This window comes from Prionailurus bengalensis, chromosome E2, assembly GCF_016509475.1.
Source record: "Prionailurus bengalensis isolate Pbe53 chromosome E2, Fcat_Pben_1.1_paternal_pri, whole genome shotgun sequence".
Lineage (NCBI taxonomy): Eukaryota > Metazoa > Chordata > Mammalia > Carnivora > Felidae > Prionailurus > Prionailurus bengalensis.
The window spans coordinates 49,166,126-49,193,760 of NC_057352.1; the positions used below are offsets into that span (position 1 = coordinate 49,166,126).

The 27,635-nt window shown below is 43.6% G+C and overlaps 1 protein-coding gene across 1 annotated transcript; it reads left to right on the forward strand.

Moving 5' to 3' along the window:
- Window positions 1-210: 210 nt before the first annotated feature.
- Window positions 211-27,529, forward strand: COG4 (component of oligomeric golgi complex 4). Its single transcript, XM_043599632.1, has 19 exons — window positions 211-395; window positions 2,853-2,935; window positions 4,090-4,204; window positions 5,909-6,083; window positions 6,829-7,022; window positions 9,211-9,316; window positions 9,836-9,993; window positions 10,724-10,782; window positions 14,687-14,820; window positions 16,264-16,382; window positions 16,944-17,110; window positions 17,902-18,067; window positions 21,911-21,973; window positions 24,619-24,735; window positions 25,314-25,406; window positions 25,913-25,996; window positions 26,233-26,334; window positions 26,611-26,739; window positions 26,958-27,529. The coding sequence occupies exons 1-19, from the start codon at window positions 228-230 to the stop codon at window positions 27,090-27,092; spliced, it is 2,367 nt and encodes a 788-aa protein (XP_043455567.1). The 5' UTR covers window positions 211-227; the 3' UTR covers window positions 27,093-27,529.
- The last annotated feature ends 106 nt before the right edge of the window (window positions 27,530-27,635 follow it).

A 27,635-nucleotide genomic window follows, 5' to 3' on the forward strand; every position in this document is an offset into this window, starting at 1 on the left:
TATAAGTAATTTTTTTTTTGATGTTTCTGTCTTTCTTTGACTCCGCATTAAAAATTAGTTAAACATACCTTATGGCCGTTACTTTTCCCAGGAGACTATAAAAAATAAACCTTTTAAGGTGGACTTAAAAAACAAAACAAACCATAAATCTATCGGGCATTTCGTGGGCAGCCCAAAAGACCTGGCGCGCAAACGAGGAGGGGGCCTCGCGGAGCCGGAAGCGCGAAATGGAGAACAAGATGGCGGACCTCGATTCCCCTCAGAAGCTGTCAGGGATTTCTCCGCCTGAGGGGATGGGAGGAGGCCGCTGCTCGGAAATCTCCACCGAGCTCATTCGCTCCCTGACCGAGCTGCAGGAGCTGGAGGCTGTATACGAACGGCTCTGCGGCGAGGAGGTGGGGGGCTAGCCAGAGGCGATGGGCTTAGGACTTGTCAGTCTCGGGAAATCGGGCTTTGGGAAGTTCTCTCTGTGCCTCTGCCGAGGGAAACAAAACAGCACTTATTGAAGAAGCAGGAGTGTAATTGAGTGTATTTGGCGGGACCTGACGTCTCTATTCACTTGGACTGTTGCCCCTAAGCTTGTTTTCCCTGTTATCCGGGCGGTCTGCTCCACTCCTGGTCCCCACCCCACTTATTTGCCTGGCCCTTAATGTAGGTTTTTCTGCCGGAGTAGTTAGACTGACAGCGTAGGTCAACTCGCTTCTCAAAATAAGACTAAAGGCTCCCTTGCGTTGACTTAGCAATATAAAAATTAGGAAACGTTTTCACCGTGTTATCTCAAATATTTAAGGAGGAAGTTATTGCAAATAAACTTGAAGCGTTTTAAGACTTATTTTTGTGGGAAAAGATTTGGGGGTGTAACTGTAGTTCGGTAAGTGTACAGCTTTGTGGAAGCTTGAGGTTTAAAGACAGGTACAACTGTCTAATCTTGGACAAGTGACTTTCATCCCTCCGGCCCCTGCTTTCTGGCCAATAAGGAGGATGGGCTGTATTCTCTTGAAGATTCCTTACAGCCTCTTTCATTTTCCGTGGTAACCTGATGCTGTCAGTATATTTGTGAATATCATTTGGGTTCCTTGCCAGTCAGAAGAAAGATATCCAAGCTCTGATCTAAAGTTTTAGTAGCGGGCGCCTGGGTGGCTGAGTCAGCTGAACATCAACTCTAGATTTTGGCTCAGGTCATCATCCCAGGGTCATGGGGATGAGGGTGGAGCCTGCTTGAGATTCTCTCCCCGCCCCCTCCCCTTGCACTTTATCTCTAAATTAATTAATTAATTAATAAACGTTTAGTAGCTGTTCTCTAAACCAAACTTTAAATTTTTTTTTAATGTTTATTTATTTTTGAGAGAGACAGCACGAGCCAGGGAGGGGCAGAAAGAGAGGGAGACACACAATCTGAAGCAGGCTCCAGGCTCTGTGCTGTCAACACAGAGCCCCACGCAGGGCTCGAACCCACAAGCCGTGAGATCATGACCTGAGCTGAAGTCAGACGCTTAACCGACTGAGCCACCCAGGCACCCCCCCCCCCCCAAACCAAACTTTTAGTGTTTCTTTTAGAGAAAGCAAGAGAAAGAGTGTGAGCGAGGGAGGGGCAGAGAGAGAGGGGGACATAAAATGTGAAGCAGGTGCCAGGCTGTCAGCACAGAGCCTGATGGAGGGCTCTGAACCCACGAACCCCGGGATCATGACATGAGCTGAAGTCAGAGACTTAACCAACTAAGCCATCCAGGCACCCCCTAAACTAAATTTTTAATTAAGGTTGTGAGTGCAAACAGTTTCAGCAAGAGCGAGGGGGGATTATTGATATCTTTGAATAGTTTCAAATATTAACTTGCACCAACTCGAGCAGTTTATGATAACATTTTTCAGCAAGATGTGCTTTATAAAATTCAGTGTTAAGAATTTATTATTTATTTAATTTTAGAGTGCATGAGTTGGGGAGAGGGGCACAGGAAGAGAGAGAAAGAATAAACCAGGCTCCACACTCGGCGCCTAGCCCAACACGGGGCTTCATGCAGGGCTCCATCCCAGAGCCCTGGGATCATGACCTGAGCCAAAACCAAGAGTCGGACTCTCAACTGACTGAGCCACCCAGGCACTCCATAAAATTCAGTACTATTAACATTCCTAAGCTTGCATTCATTGAGTTAGTCCATTTTTAAGGGAAATTTAAGTCTATCTTCCAGACAGAACAATATCAGTTCTGTATTTGTATCTGATGACTGTCCAGGGAAGTTTCCCTCTGGATCCTACTGAATTATTTTAATAGAAATGCATAGCTGATAATAATGGCTATTATTGAACAATATGCCACCATACTGCGTTAAGCAGTTTATGTTTGTTACCTTGTTTGGCTCACACAACAGTCCTGTGGGATACTCTTACATTTTACAGATCAAGAAACTCAAGCATAAGAAGGTTACATTAGTTGCAGTGATGCAGTAAATAACTTGGCTGAGACAATTATATACTTATTCTTTCCGGGTACTGATTGTATCACTGTACACTGCGAAGAGACTCTTTGTAACTGCCACTTAAGAAATTTCATTTGTTTAGCCATCATATTTTAAATGCTTTCCTGCATTAGGCACTAAGATAATGATACTGAATAAAAGTTCCCTTCCTTTGTGGTATTCATCTGCTAAATGGAATGAAAATATACAGAAGGTAGCAACCATTATGCAATGTGATCACTGCAAAAATGAAGTATTGTTCATTAAAGCCTTAGGGGAACTTAGTGAAAGGAAAGACATTTGGAATGGGATTCACCCTTCAACTAAGTGGTTGGGTTAGATCATTTTTTAAAGTTCCTTATGACCATTCTGATGACAAAATGCTTGTCTATTTTTCAGAAAGTGGTAGAGAGAGAACTGGATGCTCTTTTGGAACAGCAAAACACCATTGAAAGTAAAATGGTCACTCTACACCGGATGGGGTGAGTCTCCATCTCAACAAGAGCCATTGTAATTCCAGCAAGGTCCACTGGATAAGTTCCTGTTTTTCCTAACTTTCTGTTATAAAATGCCGGTTGATTTTGAAGTGTAGAGGAGGATTACTTCAAGGTAAAATGAACGCTTAAGGGTATAATCAACTGGTCACAGTATCCTTGGACCAACAAGTACCAAAACTCATTTGGAAATTTATTGGAAATGCAAATTACAAGGTTCTACTCAAAACCTCTTGAACCAGAAACTCTGGGTCTGAAGCCCAGGAATCTGACACGCTTTTAACAAGCATACCATGTGATTCTGATGTATGTTTCAAGTTTGAGAACCATTGTTCTTACAAACTTTGTATATTTGTTAGCCATAAAAATTGCTCTTTGACCTCTTCACCCTCTGTGATTGTTGGTTAGTGTATTTTATACTCAGCAATTGGAAGCATCTGTTCTCTAGTTCTTTAGCAGTACCTATTTAGGGGTGTCTTTAGTACTTATAGAGAGTAATTTTTTATTTAATATTGGCCTGAGTTTTCAGTAAAATACTTTTTAGAAAAAGCTGTGAGTAGGGGTACCTGAGTGTCTCAGCCAGTTAAACGTCTGACTTTGGCTCAGGTCATGATCTCTCAGTTCATGGGTTTGGACCCCAGGTTGGGCTCAGTGCTGACAGTACAAAGCCTGATTGGGATGCCTTCTCTCTCCCTCTCTGCCTGCCCTTCCCCCACTTATGCGCATGAAGGTGCTCATTCATGCTCTCTCTGTCTCTCAAAATAATAAATAGGTAAACTTTTTTTTAAGTTTATTTATTTAGAGAGAGAGAAAGTACGCAAATGGGGGGGGAGGGGAAGAGGATCTGAAGCAGGGTCTGTGCTGACAGCAGAGAGCTCAATGCGGGGCTCAAACTCATGAACCATGAGATCGTGATCAAAGCTAAGTTGGATACTTAACTGCGCCACCCAGACACTGCTAAATAGATACACTTTAAAAAAAAGAAAGAAAAAGAAAAAGCTGTGAGTAGAGCGAACTGAGCTAAAAGTTGTGGGGAGGTACAAAGAGAGTAGAAGACATGATCTCCATCTACAAAAAATTTTCCATCTCTTACTCATTCCTTCTCCCTCTATGGATATGTGTGTGCTGACATATGTCTCCAGTCCCAACCTGCAGTTGATTGAAGGAGATGCAAAGCAGCTAGCTGGAATGATCACCTTTACCTGCAATCTAGCTGAGAATGTGTCCAGCAAAGTCCGTCAGCTTGACCTGGCTAAGGTAATCCCATTGAACTTCTGATGTTCGAATTAGTAGAGGGCAGTAGAAAAGCCACGACATTAAAAATTAGAGCAGCACCATTCAGTAGAAATCTAATGCAAGATTCTGATATTGTGCTGAAGATAGCACAAGAAGAGAACACTTCAGACCCATACCTTTTATGAGTAAAGATTTCAGAATCCTCAAAACACCACAAACCAGCAAACCAAATATAGCAACATATTAAAAGGATTATACTATGAGTGAGAATGCAGGGTTGCTTTAACATCTGAAAATCAGTTAATATAATCTACCATGTCAATAGAATAAAGGACAAAACTACATAATCATCTGATAAACTCGGAAAAAGCATAAACTCATAAAACGTGGAATAAAAGGGAATTTCCTCAACCTGATAAAGGCCATCTATGAAAAACCCACAGCTAGCATCATACTGGTAAAAGACTGGGTGCTTTCTCCTTAAAATCAAGAATAAAACAAGGATGTTAGCTCTTGATTTTCTTCAATACTGTACTGGAGTTTCTAGTCATAGCAGTCAGGCAAGAAAATGAAATAAAAGTATCCAGCTTGGAAAAGAATATCAACTACATATGTAATTTTAGATTTTATAGTAACCATCTCTACTTTATTATTTTTTTTTTATTTTTAAGTAGGTTCTGTGCCCAACATGGGGCTTGAACTCACAACCCTGAGATCAAAAGTTGCATGCTCTACCAACTGAACCAACCAGTCGCCCCACTAGTAGACATTTTTTTTAAAAGAACAGAAATAGGTAAAAATAATTATAATAATATGCTTTATTTAACCCATTATGTCCAAAATAACATGATTACTATAAAATGCTATTTGTGAGGTATTTTGCCTTCTTTATTTCTGTACTAAGTCTTTGAAATCCAGTGTGTGTCTTACACATCTTAATTTGGACTAGCCACATTTCAAGTGCCGCAGATCATTAATGACTACAGTAGTGAATAGCATATGATCTGGGCTCTTGAATACATCATTCCCAGCCTCAGTTTGCCCCTATGAAATAGGATAACTCCTCCCACTCTGTCTAGATCCTGCTAAAATAACTTACCATGAAACACTATAGTCACACAGCGACCAAGTCACATATTAAAGTTTCTTTAAAGTATTCTTGCTTGGGTGCCTGAATGGCTCAGTTGGTTAAGCGTGCGAATTCAGCTCAGGACATGATCTCACGGTTCATGGGTTCGAGCTCCTCATCGTGCTTTGTGCTGACAGGTCAGAGCCTGCTTCGGATTCTGTGTCTCCCTTTTCTCTGCCCCTCCCTCTCTCGCTCTCTCTCTCTCTCTCAAAAATAACAAGCATTAAAAACAAATTCTTGCTTAATTCTAAAAGAAAAATACTTTACATATATTTCGTTTATTTTATTACATGGTTTACAATGCCCTGTTGCCAAAATATCAAATACACTCTGGTTCCATTATTAATTTAACATAAGCCAAATGTAAATATGGTTTATCCCTGTTCCTGCTTCCATTAAAATGATTGATCTGGTCACATAAATAAAATTGTATGATACCTGTCAGTATTATTGATCATCTGTCAATAACAGTTTTGTGAGTGGTAGTGGTTCAGGGCTTCTGGTTAACCAGATTCTGTCCCTGAATCTCCATACCTTCTGAAGAGATGTCTTTGAAAGAATAGGACATTGTTTCTAAGCACCAAGTCTTTTTGCAGAACCGTCTCTATCAAGCCATTCAGAGAGCTGATGATATCTTGGACCTGAAGTTCTGCATGGATGGAGTTCAGACTGCTTTGAGGAATGAAGATTATGAGCAGGCTGCTGCCCATATTCATCGCTACTTGTGCCTGGACAAATCAGTCATTGAGCTCAGCCGACAGGGCAAAGAAGGTAAGTATCTATCCCAAACTGTTGATTTCTACTGTAGTCATAAGCGTCTATAATCTGAATAAGGCAAACTGAACCATGAAAAGGACCTCTGTTAGGCAATTTCCTTGTCTGGTATTCGACCCTATATAGATTGTAGTCCATCCTAGGGTATGTGTTGTTATTCCCATTTTACAGAAAAGGAAACTGAGTCCAGATCTATTCTCTGATCAGTGGGTTCTTTCCACTTGACCCTATTGTCTTCTCATAAAATTAAATTCTTAGCCTGGTATTCTAGGCCTTCTCACCTGGTTTTGTACTATTCACTCGTGAATCCATTCATTGTGCACATATATGGAGTTCTCTATATGCCAGAGTGTATATTACTTGCAATACTGTACATGTATGTACTTTTTTCTCTTCATCTTTTTGTTTCTGTTACTTTGCTTCTCTCATTCCCTTTGTCTGGAATGTATGTTCCTCTTATGTTCCTCTTACTCAGATATCAAACCCCTGCTCATCTTTAAAAGATGGGATATCATTTCTGGGAAGACTTTTCTAATTCAATCAGAAATGTAACTTGTGCACGCTTTTCTTATTACACTTACCATACACTGGTTTTGTTATAGTTATTTGTGCATAGATCTTATTTCTTTTACTTGACTGTAACTTCTCTGTGTATTTCTAATGAATAGTGGTGCACAAAGTGGCATAGACCTGACATAGTACCATTCTTTATATTAATTCTCAATTTCCCCCCATTGCACAGGCAGCATGATTGACGCCAATCTGAAATTGCTACAGGAAGCTGAGCAGCGTCTCAAAGCCATTGTAACAGAGAAGTTTGCCATTGCTACCAAGGAAGGGGATTTGCCTCAGGTGGAGCGCTTCTTCAAGATCTTCCCACTCCTGGGTCTGCATGAGGAGGGATTAAGCAAGTTCTCAGAATACCTTTGCAAGCAGGTATGACCCCGATTGCTTGGTAGGTTAGTGGTATGGTTCTCTGACTGCAGATTTGGACGCTGTATCAATCCAGTTTCTGTGGATTCTTTCTCACTTTGCCGTTTTCTTCTCTTGCCTGTAGTGTAGCAGGACTGGATGTATACATTCATTCAACACTTATGTGTTGCCAGCCTGCTGCATACTAGTCATGGCTGAAACTGCTATTGATGCACATTCATTTCCAACAACTAGGTGAAAATGTAGGAAAACTAAAATGCAAATTCTCCGACAAGTTGAATCACACTTTTCAAGCTGTCAGCCAAGAACTGGCTTCTTTTAAGAGCATTCAGAGTTGTTGGTTAGTTGTTTTAAGACTTCATAACCAGGCTTGAGGCTCAAAATAAGCCACATTGAGATGAAGCAAGTGATGTCACTTATCATTAAATCCTGAAAAAGAAACAGATTTCAGTTAAAGTCTCAGCTTCTTTCCCTTGACCTTAGATGGAAAGAAGCAAATCTCAGCAGGCATGTATGCAGAGGGTTATTGTTTGTAACTATATGTCAGAGTGCCTTCTGCCACATCTCCCAGAGTTCTCTATAATGGAACACTGTTCTGCATTAAGAAAAATGAGACAGTGGATGATTACTGAGTGCCAGGAGAAGAAGCACCAGCAGGTACTGGTGCCAGAGAAGTTGTCCCATGAGCTGTTGGAGGCTTTTCACAACCAGGGCCCTGTGGTCAAGAAGAAGCATGACATGCACAAGATGGCTGAGGCCAGCCGTGCACTGGCTCACTACCGCTGGTGGTAGAGGGAGGGTAGGGGCTCTAAGAGGACCTAGGACTCTCTGCTGCAAGAAGTAATGAAACACTTAAGGGTTAAGGATGTAGTTCCTTTTTCAGGGCAGGCAGGCCTCATGAGGATGGAGCAACATATTTATTGCTTGTTAGTCCTTTCTTTGGGGCCTAGAACTTGCTCTTCCTGTCCCATCTCCTTACAAAGAGGGAACATACCACTTTAGATTTCCCGCAGAAACTTAGGGCCCATCCAGTCTCTCCCCTCAATTCAGGGGTAGAACTTAGGATGATACGAAAGGAAGCAGTTTAATGTTATAAAAGCTTTATTAGAAAATTCTCACCCTGAACTGGTGAGGCATGTGATGGGGTGCTACCATTTACTAAAACCGACTAGAAATTTAAAAAAAAAAAAAAAAAGTGACAGATGCATACATGGTGACATACTTCATGCTCTGATGTATAGTTAAGTTAGACTAAATACTTTTGTTTCTGCTTAAAATGATAGACGTGGTAGGGCACCTTGGTGGCTCAGTCGGTTAAGTATCCAGCTCCTGATTTCAGCTTGGGTTATGATCTCAGGGTTGGTGAGATTGAGCCCCGCATCAGGCTCTGCAGCGACAATGTGGAGCCTGCTTGGTATTCTCTCTCTCTCTGCCCCTTCCCCACTTGTGTGTAGACTCTCCCTCAAAATAAATAAACATTTTCCAAAAAATAACAGAAGTGGCAATAAAAATACATGTTTGTATAAGCATAGGATATTTTTCAAAAGGTTAACAACAGTTATTTCTGGAGAAGAGATTTTAGGAGACCAAGAGGAGTAGGTAAGAGGAAGAACAGCTTTTCACTGAACACTCCTTTATTCCTTATGAATATTTAAGTGTGTGTGTTTTACACATTCTAAAAAATTAATTAAAATAAGGGAAAGATGGAGCTGGCTAAAAAGAAAATGCATTATACATATATGTAACCGTTTTTATGGCACTTTTTTTTTATCAGTACTTTGCCATCTGGGGCCTAGAAATGGCTTTTATTTTTAATCCTTTAAAAGTCCCTTCTGTGGTACCCAGATTCTTTGTCCTGCTCAATAAAGCACCATTAATAACTTTGTTATACTTGGAGAAGATTAGTGAAACTGGGGACTCTCTGCCTTTGGCTAATGGCAGTACATATCTTCAAAGAAAAGGAAAGCATTATTTACAACTCTGAGTTGAAGAAGAGTTACCACTGTGTTCAAGTTCTTTGTCTTGCCTGAGGCCCAGACAACCCCGAGCCCACTGGGAGGTTCCTGTGTGCTGTGTAGGCTTTCAAGCATCAAAGCAAACATGGGAAAAAGAAAGTCAATGGGAGATCTTTTTGGAAAACTGAGGCCAACCTTTGATCCAAGAACTCCTGTGGATTTTCCACTTTTTTCAGGTAGCCAGTAAAGCTGAAGAGAATCTACTGTTGGTGCTGGGGACAGACATGCGTGACCGGAGGGCTGCAGTCATCTTTGCAGACACACTCACTCTTCTGTTTGAAGGTAAGTCTCGTTCTCCACTTGAGGGAGACTGAAGGCCTTCCTACATAATGCCCACATCCTAGTGTTTCTTCTCTCCCTGCTAACCTTCGGTTTAATCCTGTAGTTTGCCGTGTATTTATTTATCAGAGAAGTAACTTCCTATTCAGTATCTGATTAGCAAAAATTAGAGTCTCTCAAGTGTTTTGATCCTCCCTATTCCTCAAGACCCAAACTCTAAGAGTAAATTTAGTACTTAAGTGAATTACTAGGAAGAGAGTAATGCTGATTTCCAAAGATGCTTCTACTGAAACTCTCAATATAACTTAAATGCCTTCTAGTTTATCAAGCGTTGTACATATTTAACAGAGAAATTTGCTTAGCAACTCCTAGCACTGGCAAGAACCATCTGTATTCATTTTGGGTGGTGAAACAGGTCTAAAAGGGTTGAGTTAGACCCCAGATAAGTCCTGGATAGAAGAAAGGAGTTTATTTTGTGGGAAGAACATTTGGAATCCAGTCCTCTCATTTTCTCCATTCTAGGTATTGCCCGCATTGTAGAGACCCACCAACCAATAGTGGAGACATATTATGGGCCAGGGAGACTTTACACCCTGATAAAATACTTGCAGGTGGAGTGTGACAGACAAGTAGAGAAGGTGGTAGACAAGTTCATCAAGCAGAGGGACTACCACCAGCAGGTGAGAAGGGAAAGCCACAGGTGGGTTTGGAAACAATGTTAGCCAGCAGTACTGAATACATTAAATGGGAGTGGGGAGGGGAAGGGATGAAAAAAGATGAAGGTAGAAAAATAAATACGGAATGCAAACTGGCATGCATTTTGCCTGTCACCAGCTTACTTTGGATTTGAGGTGATATCAAGATGATAACGTAGTACAAGATTGCGAAAGAAGTAGAAAGGGCTTCGTGAAAGAAACACAAAACAGAAACATTAGACCAGCTCTCTTAACACAGAATGTGCAGGTGATACAAGGAGAATTTTACTTCTTAAGGTCATAGTAAGTGTCAAGTAATTTGCCTCAGATTTCTCCTTAGTTCCTTAGGTACTAACAGTAATACTTGGTTTTTTTTTTTCTTTGAAACTTATTTGTCCTTTCCTTTGAGCAGAGGATGTAAGAGTAGGATTAGAAATAGGAGTAGCCCATACAATTTTATTTCTAGAATGCTACTAGACAGTAGTTGGTTGTAATACCATTAACACCACTTTTAAGTGCAGTAATGGAGGGGGGGGCATTAGCATCTAAATCAAAAGTAAATCTTTGGCTCATCATTCTGGTAGCCTACTTTTGGCTTGCTTGTTAAGCAAACTAAACTTAAACATTCTTCTATGCCAGAAGTTTAGAGTGACCAGCAAGAGGTAGGTGTAAGGAGGGTGGGGAAGAGCATTCTCATTTCTTTGGTATATTGCAGTTCCGACACGTCCAGAACAACTTGATGAGAAATTCTACAACAGAAAAAATAGAACCAAGGTAATAATCCTCTTTTCTTCAGCCCATAGAAGTTTGAACTGGTAATCATGTATCATTCAGAGACTGCTCTGTTACAATGGGGTTTATGTTTTAAAAATATTTTATCTATGATTCAAGCTTTTAGTATTTTCTAATAAAAGTAATAAATGCTTGGGGCACCTGGGTGGCTCAGTTGGTTAAGCTTCTGACTCTTGATTTCAGCTGAAGTCATGATCTCATGGTTTATGAGATTGAACCCCGCATCAGGCTCTGTGCTGAGCCTGATTCTCTTTCTCTTCCTCTGCCCCTCTCTCCTCGCTCTCTCTTCCGCTCAAAATAAATAAACATTTAAAAAAATAAATAAATAAAAGTAATATATAATCATTAAAAGAAAACCCAAACATTATAAAAATGTATTCAATCAATAAATTTTTACTGAGTACACATTAGGTGCCACGCACTCATGTTTGGTAGTATGAAGGTAGCAGCAAGCAAAGTAAGCAAACCCAACTTAATTCTTTATTTGTGGTGTCTGTAGTCTAAAGTAGACAGATAATAATAGCTAACACGTATATGGTATTCACTATATGGTATACATTGTTCTAAGCACTTAACAAATATTCAGTCATTTATTCCAGGGTTTCTCAGCCTCTGTACTATTGGCATTTTGGCTGGATAATACCTTGTTATAGAGGACTGTGTTCTTCACTGTATGATGTTTAGTAGTGTCCTTGGCCTCCACCCACGAGATACTGATAGTGCGATGTCACTAGACACTGCCAAATGTCTCAGGGGTGGAGGGTGGGGGGTAAAATCCCTTCATTTGAGGATCACAGATTTAATCCATAAACATTTTTTATAGATGAGGAGACCGAAGCCTGAAGAGGTTAAGTGACTTGCTGACAGTCATACAGTGAGAAGATGGCAGTCAGGAACAGAATCCAAGCAGACTCTAGAGTTCATGTTGTTAATCAATATGATATACTAAGTGTATGGTGCAGGAAAGCATATAATAAAGGGATGTAACCTAAGCTGATGAAATTCAAGGAAAAATCTCTGAGGAAATGACCTTAGATCTGAGACCTTAAGAGTAAATAGAAATAAGGGGCAGCTGGGTGGCTTAGTCAGTTAAGCATCTGACTCTTGGTCTAAGCTCAGTTCATGGTCTTGCAGACTCTCAGGTTTGAGCCCCGCATCAGGCTGTGCACTGTCGCTGTAGAGCCTGCTGGGATTCTCTCTCTCTCTCCCTCTCTCCCTGCCCTTGTCACGCTCTCTCTCAGAATAAATAAATAAACTTAAAACAAAAAAGGGTAAATAGAAATAAGAGGTGAAGAGTGTTCCAGGTAGAGCAGGGAAAGAAGAGCAGTGTAGTTGAAATGCAAAGAGTAGGGGAGAGCCTGGTATGAGATGAATCCAGAGAGGTTGTTCTTAGAGTCAGGCCATTCAGAGTCCTGTATCCTAAGCACTATGGAAATCATATGATTACAGTATGACCAGATATATGTTTTGAAAAGATCTCTTGGAGTTTAGTGTGGAAAATGAGTTAACATATGTATATCATGTGAAGGAGGGGTTCAACTTCATTCTTTTTAATGTGGATATCAGACATCCCAGCACAATTTGTTGAAAAGACTATTCTTACTGAATTGTCTGAGCACTCTTGTTGGAGATCAATTGATCATAAATGTGAAGATTTCTGGACTCTCAACTAAACTGTAGGCCTATCTTTATGCCACTACCACACTGTCTTCATTGCTGTAGGCTTGTAGTAAGCTTTGAAATTGGGAAGTGTGAGTCCTTCAACTTTGTTATTATTTTTTTTTTAATAATTTTTTTAGGGGCACCTGGTTGGTTCAGTCCGTTAAGTGGCTTCAGCTCAAGTCATGATCTCATACATAGTTCATGGATTTGAACCCTGCATTGGGCTCTCTGCTGTCAGCACAGAGCCCACTTCAGATCCTCTGTCCTCCTCTCTCTCTGCCCCTCCACCAGGCACATGCTTGCACACGTGCGCGCTCTCTCTCTCTCTCTCTCTCTCTCTCTCTCTGAAAAAATAAACATTAAAAAAAGTTACTCAGAGTGCTTGGGTGGCTCAGTCAGTTAAGCATCCAACTCTTGATTTTGGCCCAGGTTGTGAACTCCTGGTTCATGAGATTGAGCCCCATGTCAGGCTCTGTGCTGACAGCCTACTTGGGATTCTCTCTCTCTCTCTCTCTCTCTCTCTCTCTGTCCCTCCCCTGCTCATGCTGTCTCTCTCAAAATAAATAAACAAACGTAAAAAAAAATCAGGGGCGTCTGGGTGGCTCAGTCGGTTAAGCCTCTGACTTTGGCTCAGGTCATGATCTCACAGTGCGTGGGTTCAAGCCCCGCATCAGGCTCTGTGTTGACAGCTCGGAGCCTGGAACCTGCTTCAGATTCTGTGTCTCCCTCTCTGCCCCTCCCCTGCTCATGCTCTCTCTCTCTCTGTCAAAAATAAATAAACATTTTTAAAAAATCACTCATCAGGGGTGCCTGGGTGGCTCATTTGGTTAAACATCTGACTCTTGATCTCAGTTCAAGTCTCAATCACAGGGTTGTGAGTTCAAGCCCCATGTTGGGCTCCACGTGGGGCATACAGCCTATTTCAAAAAAATAATAATAATAGGGGCACCTGGGTGGCTCGGTTGGTTATGCATCCAACTTCGGCTCAGGTCATGATCTCACGGTTTGTGAGTTCAAGCCCTGTGTTGGGCTCTCTGCAGTCAGCACGGAGCCCACTTCAGATCCTCTGTCTCTCTGCCCCTCCACAACCCATGCTTGATCTCTCTCTCTCTCTCAAAAATAAACATTAAAAAAAAAGAAACTTTAAAAAAATAATTTTTTTAAGTTTGTTTATTTTGAGAGAGAGCGAGCAAGAACAGGGGATGAACAGAACGAGAGAGCCAAGCAGGCTCCTTGCAATACAGGCTCGACTCATAAACCCATAAGATCATGACCTGAGCTAAAATCAAGAGTTGGACACTTAACCCACTGAGCCACTCAGGTACCCCTCAATTTTGTTATTTTATTCAAGATTATTTTGGCTCGGGGCACCTGGGTGGCTCAGTCGGTTAAGAGTCTGACTTCGGGGGGCGCCTGGGTGGCACAGTCGGTTAAGCGTCCAACTTCAGCCAGGTCACTATCTCGCGGTCCGTGAGTTCGAGCCCCGCGTCAGGCTCTGGGCTGATGGCTCAGAGCCTGGAGCCTGTTTCCGATTCTGTGTCTCCCTCTCTCTCTGCCCCTCCCCCGTTCATGCTCTGTCTCTCTCTGTCCCAAAAATAAATAAATGTTGAAAAAAAAATTTAAAAAAAAAAAAAAAGAGTCTGACTTCGGTTCAGGTCATAATTTCACGGTTTGTGAGTTCAAGCCCTACATCAGGCTCTGTGCTGACAGCTCAGAGCCTGGAGCCTGCTTCAGATTCTGTGTCTCCCTCTCTCTGCCCCTCCCCCACTCATACTCTCTCTTTCTCAAAAATAAACATTAAAAGGAAAAAAAAAGATTGTTTTGGCTCTTCATCTGGGTAGGTGAATGGGTGTGGGACACAGCTTAATGGTTTAGTCTAAAATCCCACCACAGCTAAATAAGAGGATGGGAAGTTGTGGTTCCTTTCACGTGAGGCATAGATCATTTTTATTCAAACCACTGACAAAAATATACCTCCCAGTCTCTTATTTAGCCCTGACAGCATTTTTGTAGGTGAATGGTTCAGGTGAAACGGGTGAGTGGAATATGTGGTTGACAGCTGTCTCTGATTATAATTGGGCCAGCAGACGAGGATGACCATCTGGCAGAGCTAACCCTTCTGGGCCCAGTGGAAGAGGGAGTTTGGGACTCTTTGCCCTGTATCTCTTAAATCTAAGGGAATCCATTGTCTTCCTGCTTGTTCCTTCTGCTCCATGTATCTCAGGGAACTGGACCCTATCCTGACTGAGGTCACCCTAATGAATGCCCGCAGTGAGCTGTATTTACGTTTCCTCAGGAAGAGGATCAGCTCTGATTTTGAGGTAGGGGACTCCATGGCCCCAGAAGAAGTAAAGCAAGGTAAGACGTGTTTCCCATATTTTCTGGGAGGGCTGGGACAGAATTGGCATTGTTTTCTGATAGTTAAGCCACAGATCTGTTAACAAGGAAGTAACTAGGGCTTCTTAGCATCTGAGGTCTGTGGGCAAACTAGGAAAGCAGACTTAACTATATGTTAAGGAATGGACTGGATCTTTGAAGCCTTTTACTCATTTTACAGGTGAGGAAAGCTAATACCCAGAATGGTTAAATTATTTTCTTCTAATCTTTTCTCTACACTACGTTGCCTCACCAGCTCTGAGTTTGGGATTGGTGTTTAATTTAGATCAGTGACATGCGGCGCCTGGCTGGCTCAGTCAGAAGAGCATGCAACTCTTGAACTTGGGGTTGTGAGTTTGAGCCCAACAATGGGTATAGAGATTACTTAAAAAATAAAATCTTAAAAAAAAATTCACTATAATCTCCAATTACTATGTTCTCTAATAATGACAAAACATTTAGAAATAACCTATGTGTCTAAAAATAGAGTTCATTTTTTTTTTAATTTATTTTGAGAGAGAGTGCAAGCATGGGTGGGGGAGGGGCAGAGAGAGCAGGAGACAGAATCCCAGGCAGGCTCCATCCAATCCATCAGCCAGGAATCCTACTCAGGGCTCAAAACTCAAGAACCATGACATCATGACTGGAGCTAAAATCAAGAATTGGCCGCTCAACCAACTCTTGATTTCGGTTCCAGTCATGATCTCATGGTTCATGAGTTAGAGCCCCTTATTGGGTTCTGTGCTCACAGCTCAGAGCCTGATTAGGATTCTGTTTCCCACTCTCTCTCTGCCCTTCCTCCCCTTGCTTTCACTCACTCGCTCTCTCTCTCTCTCAAAAATAAATGCATAAACATTTAAAAAAAAAATGTGGACTGGAGTGCCTGGGTGGCTCAGTTAAGCATCTGACTCTTGATTTTGGTTCAGGTCATGATCTCATGTTCATGAGATCAAGCCCCACATCAGGTTCTGCTCTGACAGCACAGAGCCTGCTTGGGATCCTCTCCCTATCTCTCTCTCTGCCCCCCTCCTCACCTTGTGTTCACTCTCTCTCTCCCCCAAATAAATAAACATTTAAAAAAATTAAAATGTGGACTATCTACCTGATAAAATATCATACGGCCATTAAAAATAAGCTAAAAGAAAAATAAGCTATATAGAAACTGTGAAAATATTTATGATACTATCTTTTTTTCATTTTTTGTATTTGAGTGTAGTTGACAACACAATGTTACATTAGTTTCAGGAGTATATGATAAAATGGTTTAAAGCAGAATACAAAATTGTATCTGTACCACGATTATAACTATGTAAATTATGTACAGATTGGGAACAAAGACTAGAAAGGAATGCGGGAAAATGAAAACAGTTGGTATTTTTGCCTTAGGGAAGAAAAGTGAGTATTTCTTTCTTGGCTGTCCCCTAGAGCACCAGAAGTGTCTGGACAAACTCCTCAATAACTGCCTCTTGAGCTGTACCATGCAAGAGCTAATTGGTTTATATATTACCATGGAGGAGTACTTCATGAGGGAGACTGTCAATAAGGTAGGACAGAGGACACATCCCTTGGAAATGGGGCTTCGTGTCCAAGAAGTCAGGCTGAAAGAAATGGCCAAGGCATGTCGCATTTCCTAGTCCTGCTTTGAGAATATCCTTGGGTGCTGACTGAGCAGTACCACTTTGTATGGTTAAGAGGTCATTTTTGGGGTTGTCATGCTCTCCAAAGACGCAGCTGGATGTGTTTCCCAAGGCTCACAAAAGAACACCTTAGCTCCTCTGGGAGCCTACTTGTGCCCTGCCTTCTTTGAGGTATGTGGGTGAGGAAACTCGGGAAAGAAGGGCCTCTCCTGATGTCTTACATCTCAGTTAACAGATGTCCCCAGGGCAAAGTCCCTAAGTACTTAATTTCCTAACATACTCATCAGTAGGGAAATAAGCTATTTTGACAAGGAAAATTGACACCAAGATATAACTAGAGTAAGCCATGTTGGGAGAAACAAGGACAAGCTATAGAAAAGGGAGCAAAGCCAGAGCATGTTCCAGAACTATCTAGAACAGTGGTGTGCAGAACTGGAGCTCTTACTGGCTGCTTTGCCTTTTGGTTAGGCTGTGGCTCTGGACACCTATGAGAAGGGCCAGTTGACATCCAGCATGGTGGATGATGTCTTCTACATTGTTAAGAAGTGCATTGGGCGGGCTCTGTCTAGCTCCAGCATCGACTGTCTCTGTGCCATGATCAACCTTGCCACCACAGAGCTGGAGTCTGACTTCAGGTACAGTTGACTCCCTTTCTACTTTCTAGGAAGCAAAAAGCTCCTAGTTGTGACTGATTTCTAAGCCTATGTTGCTTCCCTTTTTTCCATGTGATTCCAGTTCAGTGCTATATAGGATATGAGCTTCTATCCATAGCACAATATCCCTGACTTCAGACATCTGTATAGCAGCCAGATACCTTACAGGCCAAGTCTGTGCTCCCTGGACTGGATTGGAGGGGTTACTGGCCCTCAGACCTAGGAAAGAGAATAGGCATCTCAGTTGAAGGCAATAGTTGTAATAAAGTAATCATAGTTACCATTGCTACAGGCCAGCCACTATTCAAATTTCTTGCTCTTATTCAGTCTTGATAACAACCATTAGCCCTCTTTTACATGAGAAAACTGGGACTCAGATCATACAGCTCATAAATGATGGAATATGGAATAGAGTCCAGAATTGACTCCCCAAACCTGTTCTCTAACTACTTGTATGGTACTGCCTTTCACTAAGCTGTACTGCCTCCTCTTGAGTCTGTTGGAGCTCAATGCTAATAACTGGGAGCCTCGCAGGGAATAAAGAATTGGCCAGTCTTCTCTGTATGTTCTTGTCACATCAGTGCCATTAATGGGTTGTTGGGTCTCTCTCATACCCTGGATGCTCAAGTTTTCCTATTATCGTCTCAAGGATTGGTTAATTCCCCAAAAGAGCAGGCCATGCTGCTGGGTTAGGGTCATGGGCCCTCTGGTCCTGTGGTCCTGGAAGCCAGATTGAATGCTGTCAGTCTCTATATGCCATTCTTCACCCACAGGGATGTTTTGTGTAACAAGCTGCGGATGGGCTTCCCGGCCACCACCTTACAGGACATCCAGCGCGGGGTGACGAGTGCTGTGAACATCATGCACAGCAGCCTCCAGCAAGGCAAATTTGACACAAAAGGCATTGAGAGCACTGACGAGGCCAAGCTGTCCTTCCTGGTAGGTAGCCCTATAGGTCAGGAGCTGGTTGGTTTATTTCAAGAGTTTAAACTATGACCTCTAAGCCACAGTATAATTGGCCTTCAACAGGAAACTTTTCCTCCAGTGTCTGTATAGAAGGAAAATTCCTCTTTAAGGAAAGCTCCTCTTAGAAGGTTCTGAAACCATTTCTTAACTAGGGACCTATTTCTGAGCAGCCCAACGCAGGACATGAACTGTTCCTTGCCTAGAAGGCTGGGCACCTTGCAACTCAGCTCTCCCAAGTGCTCATTCCCAAGAGGACTACGAAGCTGTTGAGGGGCTCCACTCAGTATCATGCTTGGTTTGCACCTACTACAGAGCCAACTGTAATATCTGTGCCAAGCTTCCAGACCACTTCGGTAAGGCCAGTCTCACAACATGGGTGGGGACTGATCATTTAGACCTACCAGGGCTCTTTTCCTAGCAAACTTCTTAGGCTTTCAACATCCTCAGAAAGATGGCCTTTTTTAAAGCCCTTAGCTACCCAGAATGACACAAAATGAAGCAGTGAGTCTTACCAGGTGTGTGATAGCTGGGAAGAAAGAAACATGAAAGGATGAAGGGATTTATACAAGGTTAACAGCCAGTTTGTGATGAGCCAAAAAGAATACAGCTGTATTCTGGCTCAGCCCTTTCTGGCATGTGCTGTCTTGGCATTCCACTTCACCCCCACATTGGCCAGAGCCATCTTGGCTCCTGGGGTACAGAGCCTGAAGGAGACATCCAATAGCAGAGCTCTCCATCAGTGGTCCACAGATGGTGGTCTCTGAACACCTTGGGGTTGGATGCTAAATGTATACTTTTTTTTTCCTAGAAGCAGGGTCCTTGGCTTTTATCAGATTCTTAAAAGGTCTGTGACCCCAAAAGTGTTAACAGCTGTTGTTCTCAGAGACAGAAGCCTAAACATACCAATATCTACCTGCCTGTGCAAGGAAACCCATAGGAACTGGTCCTCAGACTGCTGTTTAGGCAGCCTCACTCACTTCCTGTCACTGAAAATATTTTCCCTGAGCATGGGTTCTGTTGATCTGGAATGTCCTGGTTGTTGCCAAAAAAGAGGATCAGCTCCAAGAAATTATTACCTCTGAAATACACCTTTGGAGACCTTTGCCAAAATGTTTGGCAACCAGCTTCATTTGATCATGAACTGACTTAAATTTTTCATTTTGTTTGCGTTCTGTTATTTCATTTTCTACGGAACTTACTTTTATTCTTTCATTTCTCTACTCAGAAACGACTCCTAGCTTTGCATCTTTGCTTGGCGGTTTGTTGACAGCCTCTGAGCCTCACTTATCCTACCCCTCTAGCGCAGGATATTTTCCTCCACTTGGCCCCACAAGTCCCCATTACACTGGCTGCTGTGCTTTTGCACATTCTCGGCTGCCATGCACAGCTTCATTGTTTGAGGGCCCAAAAGATAAGGCCAACATGAAAGGTGATGCTAAATGGTTAGTGACAGATTTCTAGTTTTCCTGACGCCAAGTACTTAAAATGTCATCGCTCCCACTGCAGCACTCATTTCTTATGTCACCTTGATTCATTTGGCTGTCAAGATGAATTCCCCAACGGTGTTGACATATCATTCGCCATGAGCCGGGGATAAGCCCAGTGAATCCATGCTTACTAGGACTGTCAGTACAAGGAAGCTTTGAAATCGATACCTCTTGAACCCAAATCCATTTTCCCTTTATGATAGATTTTTCTTATGTCCCTAAATGCTTTGGAAACATTTAAGTTGTGGCCCTCATCCTTGAGCTGTCATCACAGTACACTTATTTCTCTGGAAGCTTGTGATGTTAGCAGCCTTGTGTTGTGGCATGCTAATGAAAGGCTTTAAGTCTTATCCCTCCCCGATGGAAGTGGCCTTAGCAGCACTGTCAGCAGCATGATCTTTCACGATTAGCTGCAGGACACTGATGAGGGAAGCACTCTAGGGAACACAAGAGGGCCATCCTAGTCTCAATCCCTGGGGTTCTCGAATTCTTCTTTTACTCTGAAATCCTAAAGTTCCTGACTCATCTTTTTGAAAATAGGCTCCTCCCTACCTCATCCCTGCCTTCATGGTCATGCCACCAGCACACCAGTTCAGAGACAGTATGATCCTCTCATACTTTCTGATTCCTGCTCTGCACAGCCTCTAGAAGTAATACTTAGTATTCTGAAGCCACAGCTGTGCTCGTATGGCATTCACCTGTTTTACATAACCCTCAGTGCCAACCCGTTGTCCATAGGAGAGCATAGCACCCAAGTCCCAGTCTGACTGCACTCGCCTCTGCAGCTTTACAAACTCTTGCTGTTTTTCTGCACATATCCGTGTACTGACTCTGCTTATTCCCAAATACTTTTTGGGGTTTTCTGCCACTCTGCAACTGTGTATGTTCTCCCTTCTTCATAACACATTTATTTACTCATTCAGTCAACAGATATTTATTTGAGAAACTTTTATATATCAGGCACTGTTCTAGGTTCTGGAGCTACATTGCCCAATAGGGTAGCCAGTAGGCAGAGGTGGCTATTTAAATTTGTTTAAACCAAAAATCCAGTTCCTGAGTTGCACTAACCACATTTCAAATGCTCAGTAGCCATAGATGACTAGGGGCTACTATACTGGACAGTTCAGATTTAGAATATTTCCATCATCAAGAAAGTTCTTTTGGGCAGTGTTAAAACTAAAGGTCCAGTTCTAAAGAGAACAGAATAGATCCCTGCCTTCATGGAGCCCTCATTCTAGTGGGAAAGGCAAACAAGAAACAAACAAAATGATACTGGATAATCCTAAATACCATTAAGAAAATAGCAAACAGGACAGTGCCCTATAGAAAGACTGATAGGAGTGGAGAAATGTACTCACCCTCATCTGTCAGAATTACTCCAGACTTTTTGATCTGAATAAAGTTCATCTCAGTTACAATTCAGCCATGGAGCTTTCCTTGAATGCCTTAGAGCAAAATGTTTCTTTCCTCTAAATGACCATAGCAATTGGTGCTTTCATCATCACTTTTGCAACATGCTGCTTTTTATGATTGGTATTTCTGTATCAAGCTTATAAGGCAATAGAGTTATGAAAGAAGGAGCTCTTGGCTGAGAGGAGGGAGACCTGACTCTATTCCTGGCTTTAGCCCTGTGGCCTGTCACTTTCTGTCCACTCACCCTGCTTTATTTTTCTGCATGGTGTTTATCTTTATCTGATATTTCTTACCTGACTTCCCTTCTGGAATTGTGGACCCTATAAGAGGGTGGATTTCAGGAAGCATTTTTTTTTTAATTTTTTTAAATCTTTACTTATCTTTGAGAGAGACAGAGACAGACGTGAGCGGGGGAGAGGCAGAGAGAGAAGGAGACACAGAATCTGAAGCAGGCTCCAGGCTCTGAGCTTGTAGCCTGACGCGGGGCTCGAACTCAGAAACCATGAGGTTATGACCTGAGCCAAAGTCAGACACTTAACTGACTGAGCCACCCAGGTGCCCCAGGAAGCATTTCTTAAATGAATATCAGTCTTTGCCTCACTGACCTGGGCTTTAAGTCACAGGACTTCTCCCAGATCTGTGTGCCGAAACATGGAGCAAAAAGATCTGAAACCTTGGGTCACTACCCCTAAGATCAGATGACTCTCCTGCCTTAATGTCAGGCACAGGAGAAAGGGCAAGCCCGGTTCACTATTCTGCCCAATCTAAGACCTGAGCACCATACCTGATGCCATTGCTGTGGGTGTTCCTTAGCCCTCCTCTGGGCCTCAAGATTACAGCTGTCAGCCAGTCTGGCACTGGAGTGGGTACAAACACCAGTGAGCAGTGGGTCACATTCTCTGTCCTTACCTCCCAGGTGACCCTGAACAACGTGGAAGTCTGCAGTGAGAACATCTCCACATTGAAGAAGACTCTGGAGGTATGAAGAAAATTGCCTATCAGTTTTCAGTAGCTGCAGCCTCTCCAGGCCTCCCTGTGAGAGGGGTTCCTACGCGCTTGTTCTGGTAGGGCCTGTGCATTCGCTGGCATTGAGCCAGCCTTCCTTTAGAGAACTTGAGGGGATCAACATGGGAGGACCTCTGACCCACAAGCTGGAAGATGAGGATTTAAATTAACACTTGTGGCACATACTTGGCCTGTGACCTCAGAAAGTCCCTTAGCTCCCTGAGCTTGGGGACTCTCATCTACAAAACAGATCTTCTTCCTGCCCTAATTAGAGTTTACTGGGGGGCCTAACTAAAAAAGGGTTGAAAGCACTTAAAAAAATGATAAAGTCCTCAAAAAAATGTTAGGAAATTAAGATGAAATAGGGTTTGCCAAACCCTGTACAAAGCTGTTGCAGTTACCATTTTTTTAAAGGAAGGCTGCATAGTGTGTTGGAAATTGATTGGGCTTAGAAGTAAGATCCTCCTAAGTTCATGTCTCTGCTGGACCACTGACCAGCTGTGTGGCATGAGGCAAGTTCTCTACCTCCCTGAGCCTCAGCATCTTCATGTATAAACAGGAAGAATGATCTCTGCCTCGCAGAGTTGTGAAAAATGAATGTAGTAATATAAAACATGAGCTATGTGAGACGCATGCGGTGGTAGTTCATAATTGTATTAACAGTTATAAATAGCAGCATGGAGCAATCACTTCGTTAAGTGTTAGAAAACGAAGAGCCCAACTCTGCTCCAGTCTCAAACTCTGCCTCTGGGAGAGGAGGGAAGCCGGGGTCCTGCTGCCTCAGCAGACCCTTATTTCAAGGAAGATACAGTGCTGCAGAGGCACAGGCTGATGATAAGTGGCAGCTCTAGGGCTAAGCAGCCTGCAGAGGCCAGGACCCAGCACAGGGGAGAAGGCCTTGTAACTGGCGGGCTTCCTAAAGGAGGCACAGGGAGAGCAGTCAGGTGGGAGTTTACAGTAGTACTGAAAAACAGACCAGATGAGGAACTTACACCAAAAAAGCCTTAAAATGGAATAAAGTAAGAGTGCTACTTACAAAGTACCAAAAGCACAGGATCTGTCACATGGTATGTGTTCAGCAGAGTGGCTGTTATTGTTAAGTCATGTCACCTTAGATTGTATTCCAGACTTTATCCTTTACGTTCGAATATTGGATTTTGAAGGAATATTTTGGGAAATGTTAGAAATTGAGAACTGAGCCAGTAGAATTAGCCAAGTAAAAAAAGGATAGCAAAGAGCTGAAAAAAACAATTGCCATAAATTCTACCCAACTTAGATTTGCATTCGCATTCTTTCTGAATCCCACTAGCAGCCCTTTGAGATAGGTCAGGTGGTGTGATGTCCATTTTACAGATGAGTTTAAAAGGCTAGGTAAAGATAGTGTATGTTGTAGCTGCTGTGTAACTGAGGGCTTCTGCCTGCTGTATCAGTCCCTTTGCAACTCTTCCACACTGCTCCTCCTGCTGTGGCCAAAACAGCACAAACTTCTGAGGAGACTACAAGAAATTCAGGCAGTTCCTGGCAAACCAAAACGTGGTGAGTTTCAAGCAGCTTCCCCTGTGCATTCTCTACTCCTAGGCTATCGTGTGGGGATTGGGAACAGGAACTCTGGAGCCAGAATCCCAGCTTGAATCCTAGCTCCATGACTTAATTGTTGTGTGGTGTTAGATAAATTATTAACTTCTCTGTGTCTCAGTTTCCTCATCTATACAAAGGGGTAGGAATAGTACCTACTTCATAAGATAGGTACTTTAATTAATAAAAGTTAAATGCTTTAGGGGCACCTGGGTGGCTCAGTCGGTTAAGCGGCTGACTTCGGCTCAGGTCATGATCTCGCGGTCTGTGAGTTCGAGCCCCGCGTCGGGCTCTGTGCTGACAGCTCGGAGCCTGGAGCCTGTTTCAGATTCTGTGTCTCTCTCTCTCTCTGACCCTCCCCCATTCATGCTCTGTCTCTCTCTGTCTCAAAAATAAATAAACGTTTAAAAAAAATTTTTTTTAAGTATTAAAAAAAAAAAAAGTTAAATGCTTTAAACAGGGCCTGGCATACAGTAAGCATTTAAATCTTAGCTGTGATCATGATGATCTCCCTTGGGAAGCCAGACCAAATTATTTAAAAAACAGAACCTATAATAAAAGCTAGCATCTCCTTAGTGTCTACTACTTGACAGGAACTGAGCTAAGCACTTTGTGCATTCAACTCTTCCAACTACCATGGGGACAAGGATTTGTGTTCCCACTTTTTAAACAGGGAAATTGAAGCTCAGAAGCTTTAAATCACTTGACCAAGGTCACTCAGTCAATATGTAGCTAAGCCACGATTTGAAGCTAGGAATGTCTGACTCTAAAGGTATGAAAAATCTTCTGGTTTTTGTGTTTCTTATTCACATCCCCTGTTACCAATACTCTCATATTACAAAGGGGGAAATGGGAGTCAAGTGGCTAGCCACTTGTTTTCTGAAACCTCTCGGGGACTGTTGCCTAGGATGAACCATAGCTGCTCTTAGAGAAAGCTGAAGTTGGAGAAATGGCTGGTTGTACATGGGGCATCCTCTTCACCCTCCAGGCACCCACATGGCCCATCCATGCTGGGAAGCCTGATAGCTAGGTGTTCTCTCCTAGAGTGACTGCACCAAGCTGTTCAGCCAGGGCATTGGAGGGGAGCAGGCCCAGGCCAAATTTGACAGCTGCCTTTCTGACTTGGCTGCCGTGTCCAACAAATTCCGAGACCTCTTGCAGGTAAGCCCCAGGATCAGTTGCTGACTGAATCCTGTGCCTGAGTGTTGCTCTGAGCATATTGTTACTGGTTTATTATGGGCTCCATATATATAAAGAAACAAGGAGGAATGAGAGAGTAGCATGCAAGAAACTGAACTCATGTGAGTCCCTTGAAGACTGAAGATTTTTCAGCAGTTGTCATGCTGACAAGCCAGCATTCTGGTCCTCTTGAGTCTCCACTTGGCCCCCACATTGCCAAGAGCCCAGAAAGGTGCTCAGAGGAAATGGAACCACTTGGTTACTTGGACCCACTGCTTGGCCTTAACCAAAGGTGCTGCCTAGTACCAGGCACTCAGAAGTCTCTTCTTTTGGGTTTGCCAAACCAGTCCCATGACCTGGACCTGAATTGGCACAGATCTGGAAATGAACATGTTTCTGACCTCTTTTATTAGCATTATCTCTTTTAGACTTTGGACAGGCCCGCAGGAAAGCCTGCGAACTGGAAGAGTGCCCTGGTGGTCAAGGGATGGATGGAGCAGAAGGGAAGGGGTAGGTACATGTGCCTTTTGTGACTGACGCATCTCTGCCTTGTCCCGTAGGAAGGGCTGACGGAGTTAAACAGCACAGCCATCAAGCCACAGGTGCAGCCTTGGATCAACACCTTCTTATCTGTCTCCCACAACATCGAGGAGGTCAGCCAAAGGCCCAGGATTACCCCTCATTCTCCCAACCCCCAGCTGGAGGGCAGCAGAGCTGTCTCAACAGACCAGACCTTACATGCTTCTCTGGCCCACTTCCCTCACCCTCAAAGACTAGGTTCTTCCCAGTAAGCAGGTTGTTCCTGCACTTAGAAGGGCTCTGAGAGACACCTAAAGGGAGTTTGCCATGACCTGATATGTCCTCTTTTATTGAGGCTTTCTGTCCCACCTACGATAGACTTCGGAGCTTTATTTTCTAGCCTAATGATGTCATTTTTGACAGGAACATTTTTGGCAGCCCAGAGCCATTTGCTGATCAGAAGTATGATAAAGCAGTAGCAACAGTATATGCTGGCTTGGGCGTCCATGCTGTTTTTTAGCTGAATGAGTCAGAAGCTACAAGACCTCTTCCTCTTTTTCCTAAAGGGGTGAAAGCAGGGAGGGGTGCATGGTACTTTTTGGAGAGGCCCCCAGTGACCCAGCTTGTTTCTTGACAACAGGAAGAATTCAATGACTATGAGGCTAATGATCCTTGGGTACAACAGTTCATCCTTAACCTGGAGCAACAAATGGCAGAGTTCAAGGTGAGCAGAGGCTCTAGGGACCAGGTTATGGAATTACCCACCTCTGCCCAAATCGACAGCCTTTGTCTTCTCATCACACTCCTACTGGGAACTCTGAAAACTCTTCCAAGCCCCAGCCTGTAGACACACTCCCCGATGGCCTCCTGTAACTGTGCCCACCACCCCCTACTGAAGAGTCGTATATAGGCAGAGCGGCTTAGGTAGGACTCCCGCTAATGTCTAGCCTCTGTGTGCAGGCAAGCCTGTCCCCAGTCATCTATGACAGCCTGACCAGCCTCATGACCAGCCTTGTTGCCGTCGAGTTGGAGAGAGTGGTGCTGAAATCCACCTTTAACCGGGTAAGGTCCAGCAAGCACAGGTCCCCAGCTCTGTTGTTTTTCTTCTGAGGAAGACAAGTCCTGCCACCCTAGGACTTGCATTCCCTCTGTCTGCCATCCGCAAGCCCTGCATATCCAGACCTGAACCTTCCCTGGCTTCTGAGGCCTTGGAGCTGACTGAGGCACCACATGAAGTCCAGCTGCCTTGCAGCCCATCACTGAAGAAAACTAGGGGCAGTTTCCATGTGGCTGGAGGGCCAGGCCTTGAACACTGAGTGAGCTTGCATTCCCTTGCAGTTGGGCGGTCTGCAGTTTGATAAGGAGCTGAGGTCACTCATTGCCTACCTTACCACAGTGACCACCTGGACCATCCGAGACAAGTTTGCCCGGCTCTCCCAGATGGCCACAATCCTCAATCTGGAGCGGGTATGTGCAGCTCTCCGGGCCTAGCAAGGGATAGGTGACTGGGAAGAGGCAGAAACAAAATCTGGATCCCTCTCTACCTCTTCACACCAAGCCTCCACCATCAGTCCAGCCCTGCAGAGCACCTTCTTCCTGGGCACCCCTGCTCTGTCTCTGGTGGAGCCCAAGGCCTTCTCTCAGGATAGCCTCTCATTGCTGACTTTCTGTGTTCTTCCCCACAGGTCACTGAGATCCTAGATTACTGGGGTGCCAACTCTGGCCCACTGACATGGCGCCTCACCCCTGCCGAAGTACGCCAGGTGCTGGCTCTACGCATGGACTTCCGCAGCGAGGACATCAAAAGGCTGCGTCTGTAGCTGCCAGGGGGAGCCCACCTGGTCCATCATACTTCAGGGCCCATTCCCTAAGTGGCCACAGCCAAGAAGCTGAGCAAGGATGTCTGGCTTGAGGAGCTCTGACAGCCCGACTGTTCCACTGCGGGCAGCAGGAAACAAGGCTCAATTCACTCTGCTGTCTGCACTCAGACCTGTCTCGGTGGTGCTTTGCAGGCAGTCTCTCCCCACCAGGAGAAATGAATCCCCCTGGGCTCTTAACTACATGGGAAAGCCAAGGCAGGCCAACCTTCTGCACGGGTGGTCATTCTCTCATCCTTAGACACTACAGCAAACGAGCTGCCTCCATGCCAGCCCTAAAGGACTTGGGTATATCTGGGGACCTGGGGAATTAGGTTTACTCCCAAGGAGAGGCTATGATGTTTATGCTCATGCTGAATAAAGACACTCCTTGGTGATAATGCCAGTGTGCTATTTCCAGGGAGGGTTGGATGCTATAGGGCAAGACAGGTCTACCAGTTGCACTGAAATGTGCAGACAAAAGCCTAAAGCCTCAGCCTCCTCCCG